Source organism: Microtus ochrogaster, chromosome 6, assembly GCF_000317375.1.
Source record: "Microtus ochrogaster isolate Prairie Vole_2 chromosome 6, MicOch1.0, whole genome shotgun sequence".
Lineage (NCBI taxonomy): Eukaryota > Metazoa > Chordata > Mammalia > Rodentia > Cricetidae > Microtus > Microtus ochrogaster.
Window position 1 is genome coordinate 61,148,309 of NC_022013.1, and position 9,968 is coordinate 61,158,276.

At 52.6% G+C, this 9,968-nt stretch overlaps 1 protein-coding gene across 1 annotated transcript in view; it reads right to left on the reverse strand.

Annotated features, from left to right (window-relative positions):
- Window positions 1-8,171, reverse strand: part of Wnt5a (Wnt family member 5A) — a 21,041-nt gene extending 12,870 nt beyond the window's left edge. The window contains exons 1-3 of the mRNA XM_005348678.3: window positions 7,485-8,171; window positions 1,683-1,816; window positions 293-543 (exon numbers count right to left, since the gene is read on the reverse strand). Coding sequence (XP_005348735.1) covers window positions 293-543; window positions 1,683-1,816; window positions 7,485-7,490 — 391 coding nt within the window. The 5' untranslated portion in view covers window positions 7,491-8,171. The remainder of the gene's footprint in view (window positions 1-292; window positions 544-1,682; window positions 1,817-7,484) is intronic.
- Between the last annotated feature and the right edge of the window lie 1,797 nt (window positions 8,172-9,968).

Genomic DNA, 9,968 nt, shown 5'->3' on the forward strand with positions numbered 1-9,968 from the left:
CGAAGAAGAAGAAGAAGAAGAAGAAGAAGAAGAAGAAGAAGAAGAAGAAGAAGAAGAAGAAGAAGAAGAAGAAGAAGAAGAAGAAGAGTTGCAGGGAATGGTGGTATCTGTGGCATTCTCCTCCTGAATTGTTTCAAGAAGTTTAGAAACTAATGGTCAAAGGTGGCATCAGAATTAATTCTGTTCTGGATAATGACAAAATTCTTCAAGCCATCACCGAGTTGTAAAGTGGACACCCCATTGAGCATAAGGGCATAGGACAAAGCGAGTGGCATCTCAAGGGTTTCCTTACCTATCTGCATCACCCTGCCAAAGACAGAGGTGTTGTCCACTGTGCTGCAGTTCCATCTCCGATGCCGAAATTGGTACTGGCATTCTTTGATGCCTGTCTTCGCACCTTCCCCAATGTACTGCATGTGATCCTGATACAAGTGGCAGAGTTTCTTCTGTCCTTGAGAAAGTCCCGCCAGCTGGCTGCAGAGAGGCTGTGCACCTATGATATATACCTCCGACATCTGAACAGGGTTATTCATACCTAGAGACCTGCAAAGGGGAGGGGGAGATGTGCATTCAAGATTTACGTGAATTCTGGAGGTAGCTCCCCCCACCTCCCCGAAAGCATGTCAGCAATACAGGGCTTGAAGCATATAGATGACTTTTCTCTGTGTGTCCTCACGACAAAGTCTGAGAAGGGCTTCATAAAACTCCTCTGTTAAAACTGTACTAAGAAAACAGAGGTATTGTGTAGTCCCCACCCGGCCATCTGGCTCCCTCAATTGGTATTTTGACTGCCTTCCTTTCTGGTCACCACATATTTGAACCAATATTTCTAAGAGTCACCCAGAAAAGGGAGGAAATGGTTGTCAGAGACCGGCCACTGACTTTAGAGAAAGTGACTCAGTCCCCACACAGTGCATGGATCTGCCTTTAAAATACAGGAACATCAAAAGCAGAGAGACAGCAGTACCTCCAATGAGTGGAGGAACAGAGAGGTGTTTACACAGACTGAAGAAAATCACCCGTGTTTTCAGACACATTAAAAGGGAAGGATCTAAGACAAAATCCAATGTCCAGAGGCCACAGTCAGAGAAATGCTACTGCTTTCTTGGGAGAAAATATCCAGAAAGCTATCGCATACAACCCCCTGGGTAGTTTGCAATTCAGAGAGAAGCCCTCATTTAAGGGACATTCGACTACTTCAAGTTCATTGCCTTTTGATCTGATTTCAAGAGCAAAAGTCTCTACTTGGGGGTTAGCTGTCTTCTAGGACTCTACTTCTGACACTGGGGACTAATAACTTCAAATGACAGAAAAATAAAAGGGAAACTAATTATTTTTTATTTTACCTAGAGGTGGCAAAAAGTCAACTTTATAGATACGCTTACAATTATTAGAGAAGTGTATTTCCCTTTTATTACACGAGGTACTGGAAGCCCACAGCTCAACAAGGGCCTCATAGAAAAAAGTTCAGATTTATAGATTCGGGTTTCCCCCGTGGAACTGAGTATGTGATTTGTAAAATTAGCAGGTTACAAGAAAATTCATATTTAAAAGGCACATAGAACATATACGCATCTGTATTAGATAAATGTACCCATGCTCAGACTCCAAAGTTCAACGCTGTAGCATAATGTTTGTTACAGTTTAAAAACGGAAAGAGTAGGCACACAGAATCAACTTACCACCAAGAATTAGCTTCTATTACAACCTGGGCGAAGGAGAAAAATGTGGCCAAAACCATTAGGAAGAACTTGGAAGACATTGCACCTCCAGCCGTCCCCAAAGCCACTCCTGGGCTTAATATTCCAATGGACTTCTGGAGAGGGAAGAAAGGAGCAGACGTTTATTGCCTTCAGATAGTTTTCAAGCATACAAATTTAAACAACGGAAACATCCGAGGTCTCTTAAGTTTACTGTTGACTGACTGCGCTTCTCCGTAAGTTTTCTGATGGCAAGATATAGGCAGTTTCTTTTTCTAAATTAATCCACCCACGCAACCTCACCAGGAAATCTTATTTCGCTGGGATCCTGCGCGCGGGACACGCCAGCAATTACAAACATGTCTCAATGCTGTTTGAGTCAAAGCCTGGGTGCCAGGTTTCCTGCGACTTCCAGTCCCGCACACCGCCCCCCACGCTTTCCCTCTAGTCTCCCGCTGCGCTGGGTCCCTCCTCAGGAATTCACTCAGGAACCCACCGCCACCCTCGTCCTCTCCCAGACCTGGGCAGAAGCAACAAGTGGAGCCAGAATTAATTCCACGGGCGAGAGGAGAGCGAAGGCGAGTGGAGCGCACTGCCGGAGGCTGCCGAGGAGGCGGGGTGGCCGACACGGGGGTGGGGGTGGGGGCAGGACGCGGGAGGGAAGGGCAGGGGGTGGGGGCGAGGCCCCAGGGACCAGCGCGCGCGCGAGTGCCCAGCTGGGAAATGCAGCTCCGAATTAACATCGTATGTTTCATAATCAGTTTACGGGCCGATTTGGGGAAAGCCATTTCCAGATGGGGAAGAGCAGCCTGGGTTTCTTTTAGGATCTGCTTCAGCCAGTTTGGGGCGGGAAGTAGATAGGGTTGGGGGTAAGAGATAATGAATGGGAAGACAGGTCCGTCCGTCCCCCCCATCCAGGGAAACCGGAAAGCCTGCCCCCTCCTGCCAGCCAGCGGCCTCCCCTCAGTCAGAGAGGAGGAATACAGGTCTTCCATGAAAAGACGGGTCCGGCCAGCTTCGGTTCTTTTCCCTTTCCTCGTACCCCATTATTCTGACGTTTTCCTCTCCCTCTGGCCCCCAGGTCAAGCAACTGCTGGGGGTGGGGAATGGAGACCACAGAGGGCCTGGTGTTTCTCTTGGAGTTGTCCCCCACATTTCCATCGCACCACTGTGAGCCTGTGCCTTGAAGTTACACTGCCACCCTTCCTCCAGCCTAGCCTCTCTGGCCCAAGTCGGACTCTTCGGTAAACCGGCCGAAGGGACAGGTCCCCAAGCGGAGCCAGAGATGCGTACGCTCCGAAGCTTAAGCGGTGTCCCTGACTTCCATGGCGCAAGAAGCCGGGCGGAGAACGTTCCCTTCCTGAAGATATTCGGGGGACAGAAAGTTCAGTTGCTGTTCCCACTGGTGACTTTTCCACCTGCAGAGAGTGTGGGAAGGAGGAGCAGGTTTCCAACGTCCCTTTTCACATCTCTGATAAGTGTAACTCTGCGATGCCCGCAGCCCCCGAAGGAGCCCCTTCTTTTGGAAAGGCAAGAAAGGTGAACCTTCTCCAGGCGATGGAAGGGCCCTGCCGAGGTCAGCTCCGTAAAACGGATGAAGGGGACCCTGTCGGCAGTAGAAACACTACGGAGCCCTGGAACACGCGGTAGCTTTCCCTGCGGGCCACCCCTTTGGCTTGGACACCTCAGGGCTCCTGGTAGAGGAAATGCTTATGTGCTTCCCAGCGCCGGCTAACCAGTGCTCCAAACTGCGGCCCGGTGGTCCCCAAAGTACCGCAAAGCAGGGGGTGCATCCTGGAGAATGGAAATCTGGAGTTTCCCCAGTCTTGGAGAGAAGGTTCAGTCTCCTTCCCTACCCCCGCCTGAAGTGTCAAGTTTCCTCCAGGGGAGGGGTGGGCTTCGGGGTCTGTCTTTAAGCACAGCCCCCGCTACACTGGCTAGAGAGGAGGCTGAAACCATTTTCGAGAGTGTGCTCGCGCGTACACGCGTATACACACACACACACACACACACACACACACACTTACACACACGCGTGCATAGACACAAACGTTCCGAAGGAAGGGCTCCAGCTCTCAGATCGCGGCGGGCCTCACTCACTTTTGGAGCTTCACAGCGGGCGGGGCGCGCGGGGCGGGGCGCGGGTGGAGGAGAAATTGATAACAGATTCGGCGGATTACAGGGAATCTCTTTGTTAGAGCCGAAACCACACAAACCGAACCCTCTCCCGGCCTGACGCCCCCGAGGCAAATCCACTAGTTCCCAGAACCCTCGCCAACTGCGAGTGGAGCCACCCGGTTTCCTCAACTCCTGTCTCCTGGCTCCAGAGTAGGGGTGTCCCGATGAGATCGACAGGAGAGCCCCGAGAGCAGATTCTGCCTTGGACCCCCTGCACTTGCCTGGAAACACCTCGGTTTTCTTCCCTCTCCACTCTGTCGCAGCCCCACAAATTTGAGCGATTCAAGGAACTCACAGCGAACGCACTAATGAACACCTCCACGTTAGAGAGTAAAACATCCGTCCGGGTGTGTTTATCAGAGATCGGAAGCGAAGAAGACGGTGGGAAAGGAGAACTTTCGTGAGACTGCCGCAGCGGGGCTAAAACAAAAGTTCTGGTCAGAGTTATCCAGAGAATGAGCAAAATGTTTTCCAACAGGGGCCCCCGGGAAAGCAGACTGAGAAGCCGGGGTATCTGTCCTTGTGCGCATGCAGAGGAAGCTGCGGGCTTTTAAACGAAGGGGTGGGTGAGGTAAAGGAAAGGCGTTCGCTGGTCTCGGAGCCAGGATAGCTGAATCTCGATGATGCTGTTTCCCCATAAGCGAACCCCAAAGCCTTCAGGATGTACTAGATCAAAGGTGCAGACTGTAGTGCTGTTCTAAAGGCGCCGACAGGAGAGGGAGAAGAAAGTTAAGGAAAAAGAGACTTCCTCGGTCTAGAGATACAGGACGAAGGAAAAAAAAATATATCCAGTCATCAAGTGCAGAGACAGGCGGTCCCTCAAGACAAACACTAAAGAGGCTAGGCAGAGTCTCACCACCCCCACCCCCATACCTCACTGGTCATTGCCTTCTACTAGACTCTACATTTAGGGCCCACGTCTGGGAGTGGAAATGATGAGATATGCCAACTAGGCGGAAGAGAGTGACCCAGGCTCCGGGTGGCGAAAAGCAAGATGGGAAACTCCCAGAAGATCTCCGTTCTTGAAGAGGTGGAAAATGAACTGTGTTTCCCGGTTTGTTCTTTCTCTGACGCAAGAAGAGGGATGGAGAAACTTGCAGACACAAATTTGGTTCCTGGGCTTCAGGAGCAGCCAGAGAGAAGACCCTGAAGAATGACCAGTAGGGGGTCTACTTAAGGGGGCTAGACAAAGGAAACATTGCTCCCCACCTCTCCAGCCTGGGCCCAGCTGAGCTATAGCTACCCCACACGGAGAATGTGTGACCATGGCAGTGTGTGTGTGTGTGTATGTGTGTGTGTGTGTGTGTGTGTGCACGTGCAGCAGGCAACGACAGACAATGCTCTAAGTCAGAGGTTGTCTAGAGCTGCAGATGGGACAAGGAAACTTGAACAGTCCCGAAGCCACCAAGACTGGCTAGAAGGTCGGGAATCTGATAACACAGAAGAAGATTACTCTAGCTTGACTCCCCTCCATTTCCTGAGCCTCAGCGATGAACCATAGGACTCTTCAGGACCAATACACAAATACATCTCCTAACTCAGTCCAAACCTGAGCCGAGTATTGACTCAGGTCGAGCATGAGAGTGAGAAACTACAGATCAGTTCATTCTCCAATCTTCACAGGGATTTTTTTTTAATAGACAAAGTTTATAGACAAAGACAGGTTTTTTTTTAATAGACTAAGAAACAGGCTGAGGGAGGGAAAGCACCACAGAAAAGAATTGTTGAAGCGACCAAGGCCACACCCGAGGCTTCTTACTGTGACAATCCCTCTCCAGTAACCAGAAAGGGTAGAAATCCTTTGTACAATTTCCTGAGGCCCTTTTGCTGGGTTACACCTATGGCCCTTTCCTATTCGCAACTCTAAGCAACACAAATTGTCCCCCGGCGGAGACTCAGAGGGGTCATAGTGGGTGAGAGGGATCTAGTGGTCGCCCGGGATGCAAACTGAAGGAATGGAACTCGGAGGCGCCCTACTTCCAGATGGCCAACAGGGGGCAGCCGGCACCGCGCGGTCGGTTAGAATAGACTGGGTTAAGGCTCAGAGTTTTTGCGGGCTCAAAGCGAACCCCTGAATGCACAGGAACACTCTGAAGGGGAAAACCAGGAACTTGGGCTGGGCCTCCTCCGGAGGATCTTGAGCCGAACCACAGAGAAGAAGACTAAAGCCAGCTTGTCCAAGACTTTAGAACAACTAATCTCCAGTCACCCCCCCCCCTCAAAGCAGAGCAAGGGTCCCCACGTGTCCACCCATAACTCCACTTTCCATCACTTCCCAGTTGTTGGGTACTCAATTGTCTCCTCCTACTGACCCCCCAAAATCTCCCTTGATGGAAACTGTCTTAAAATCAAATCTGGCTAGGACAGCGGCGGATGTGCTAATATCAGCCTGAGGGCAAAGGCTAAGGAGTTGCGACCTCGCCACAGGGCCCAGATTATTTCCCCAAGAGCAAGTAGTCCTTTTAAAGTACGACCGAGAGCAGTGGTTCGGACAGGGCATGGAGGTAACACGGGGCCTTGGAGAACCAAGGTTTAAATCCCTTTCTTTGAGGGAAGAAGACCACTTGCTTTTAGGAAGCATCTTCCTTCCAGTTTTTATCTTATTCTCTGGAAAGCTGGAAACGAGAGATAGGAAGTATAAATGGAATTTGTTATTGAGATATGGAGGGCAGACAGAGGAAAAGTTTGGAAAATTGCTAGTTATATTCCAAGACGAAACGTTAACTTTTTTTTTTTGTAAAAGTGAACTCTCGGTGACCCTCAGAGTGTGTGACTCGGCTTTAACATACAACTGACAATTAAAACAAACACGAGTTCACAAACTAGCCCCCGCCCGCCCTTGCAACGCTGAAGCCCCGGAGTCTCTAAAGCACCGGGCTGACTCCGCTCGGGGGTCAGGATTAAAGCCACTAGGACCACTACTCCCCGCCCCCACTGCCGCAGTAAAGGGCCTGAGCTCACCCAGAGGCCGCTAATAATGCTAATAACGCGACCCCGCTCCCCGCGCAGGGTGCACGCTGGCCCCCCGCCAGGCACTCTTAAAGGCACAGGGGCCTGGAACGCTCGGGTTACTTGACCTGGATGGCCCAGAACCCAGCCCTGGTCCGAGGTTAGGGGTGGGAAGTGCATTGCTCGGGAGTTGGTGGCCCCTAGTTTCCCTAGTCCCGAAACCGTTTCTCCTAACCCAGGAGTCCTCTTGCCCATCAATTCTCCAGCCACAGTCTCCCCGTGCCCGTGAAGTGAGCGTTTGATAAATATTTGATGAATCGAATTATTATCCTGTTGCTGATACACACTAAGTAAACTATACTCCAGGTTCTAGGGATAAAAAGGAACGCCGTCTGTGACCCCTACTGTTTTTCCTGCCCTTGCTCTTCTCCATAGTTGAAAAGGTTTGAAGAATAGCCCACGCGAAAAGTCTCCAAGGACGCAGAGGCAGTGTCCCCAGGGCAAGGGACGAAGAATCAGGAGTCCCTGTCAACGTTGTTGGGGTTTAGTTTTCTCTAGGCGGTCGGAGAAATGGAGGGGGTAGGAATAAATGGATGGAGTTCAGTTAACTTAAAAAAAAAAAAAAGTAGCAAGCGTCGGTGCGCACAAAACACTTACCTTCATGGCGAGGGGGAGGAGGCGCGGGGAGGAAGTCGCCACCCGAGCGAAGGCGGCCTAGGAATCCAAGCGGAGACGCCGGGTTAAGCCTAGGGGGACGAACCAGAGCAGAGTTGTGGAGTCCTCCTGGGCGCGTCGGGTGGGCGCAGCGACCCGAAGCAGAAGCCAGTACTGGCGCCCGGGCTCCGGCTGCCGAGCTGGTATAGCCTGGAGATGCGTCCGGGAACCGAGGGGGCGCAGCGCGCGGGCCAGCAGCAAGCGCAGGGCCGAGCCAGTACTCGGTGCAGGAGCCGCGGGTCCGACGAGGGCGCGCAGGCGACTGTTCCGCGGCTAGGCGCTCCCTCTCTAACGTCCATCAGCGACGGCGGTAATTAGGGCTTTCCAACCCCAAATGTGGGCGTGATTGTGCAAAAGACTTTACAACAAATAATAAAAAAAAATTCTTCACAAGAGGGTGAAAAAAATGCCCCACTACTCAACTGTGGCCCGAGGCGGGAAAGGGGGGGGCAATCCCTGTGCCCAAGGTGCCCCCAGTTCATTCACACCACGAATTCTGCAGACTCTTGGCGGCTCACGCCTCCTGATCGTCAGCTCCTCCTCTCTGGGTCTGTGGCCGAAACGTCTGCTTCCAGGGGCTGTTCCTGCAGCTGAGTTAGCTAGTGGACGTCTATGTACACACAGACATACACCCAAACACAGACACACACACACAAACACGCACACACGCGCGCAAACACAGACACACACACATACACACACACACACGCAGCAGCAACAGCAGCTTTGGGGCCACAGAACAATCAGGCACGCATGGCTTTTTCTCCGGGAGATGCCGCGGAAATCGCACAAGTCGCCATCAGAGCTGCAAGAGTCAGCGCCAAATTTTGTCCTTTCATTTTAGGGTATGGCACAAACAGGGCGTAAAATGGGTGCAAGTCCGCCCTGAACTTTCCGCCGCGTGGTGGCTTGAGCCGTTAATGGACAGCTAGCCGGTGAGGAACGTTGGCTTCCCCCTTTTGGTCCCCTTCTTTCTTTCTTCGGGTTAACCTTCTTTCCAACCCCAGCCTTTCCAGAAGAGCGAGGGGACGGCGGGCGAGGAGCTCGCCGGCGGCGACTCAATTCCAGAGGTCCATGGCGGTCGAGGCAGTCCAACTCCTCGGTCGCGACTGGGGTCCGAGAGGCGGTAGTGGGGCCCGGAGGAGGCGGCGGAAGGAGCTCAAGAAGCAGCGGCCGCACAAACTGGACTCCGGACGGCGGAGGCGGCGCCTCTGAGCCTGCAGCAACTTTCCATGCGATGCGGTGCCCCGCAGACTGACTGCCCCAGCTCGGGGACTCCGTGTCCCCCCACTCCCTGCCAGCTCCCTCACTTTTGCTCTCCCTCTCTCCAGACTCCTCTTTCCCCTGGTGTACTCAGCCGAAAAAAATATATATACTTTTTTAAAGTTGCAGAACCAAACCCGGCTGGAGAGGCAAATGGGGGGTGGGGGGGAGAAAAAAGTCAACTTTGCCTATGCGCATGCGTGGTGAGGCTGTCCTATGACAAACTTCGCAGGATTTTAAAGCTGTACTACGGGCCCGGGGTGCTGGGAGGCGGGGTACGCTCCCTCCTTGGGCCCCCTCCTCAAGGCTCCCCATCCCCCAGGCATCTGTTGAACGACGTCCACTCGGCCGCTGTAGTCAGCCAGCCTCCTGACTGGTTCTTCCAAAACTATCGACCAGTTTGGGAACCTGAACCCCAACTTTCCGAGCCAGACCCTTGGCTCACCTATCCCAAACTGCACTCACTGGGGCCTCTGCAGAAACGACCTCCCTGATGTAGACCCTCCTAGGGATGTCTCCTTCCTACGCCCGGGGAAGGGTCCTTAAAGCCTGGGCGAGAAGGGTAGGGTGGGTTCGAGCATCCAGCAAAGTCCCCGGTGTCCTCGGGGTTTGGTAGACAGGATTGCTTCTCTGCTTGAGACCCTGCGCGGCCAGGCAAGAATAGAAGGTCATACCGCGGCCCACGTAGCTGCTTTCAGGTGAGAAGACCGCAAAGTTGAACTGAACCGGGATTTGGACTCGGGAACTTCTAGACACTTCTAGATACCTGAAACGTTAAGATTTCGGAGCAGAGTTGATGGATGTGCTCCACCCTAGCCTACAGCATGCCATGGGTGCCACCATCAGTGTCTGTCTCATGGGGATATAGTGCTGTTCATCTCCTCCATCTTTCCCATCTCCAAAGGCCAAGGGGGAACACACACACACACACACACACACACACACACACACACCACAGCAGAGTCAGTTTTCTTCATCCACAGGCTTGCCCTTGACCTGAGCCCTTGGCACTGGCAGTCTGAGTTTGCTGCTCTGGTTCCACACCCAACCCACATCCTTGGCAGCCCACCTTAGCGCATACAAAAGCCAGAGATGTTCAGTTTCAGATAGGTGACCACACCTCCATCAGCCCAGTCATATTTGTACCCACTGATTGCCTCCCCA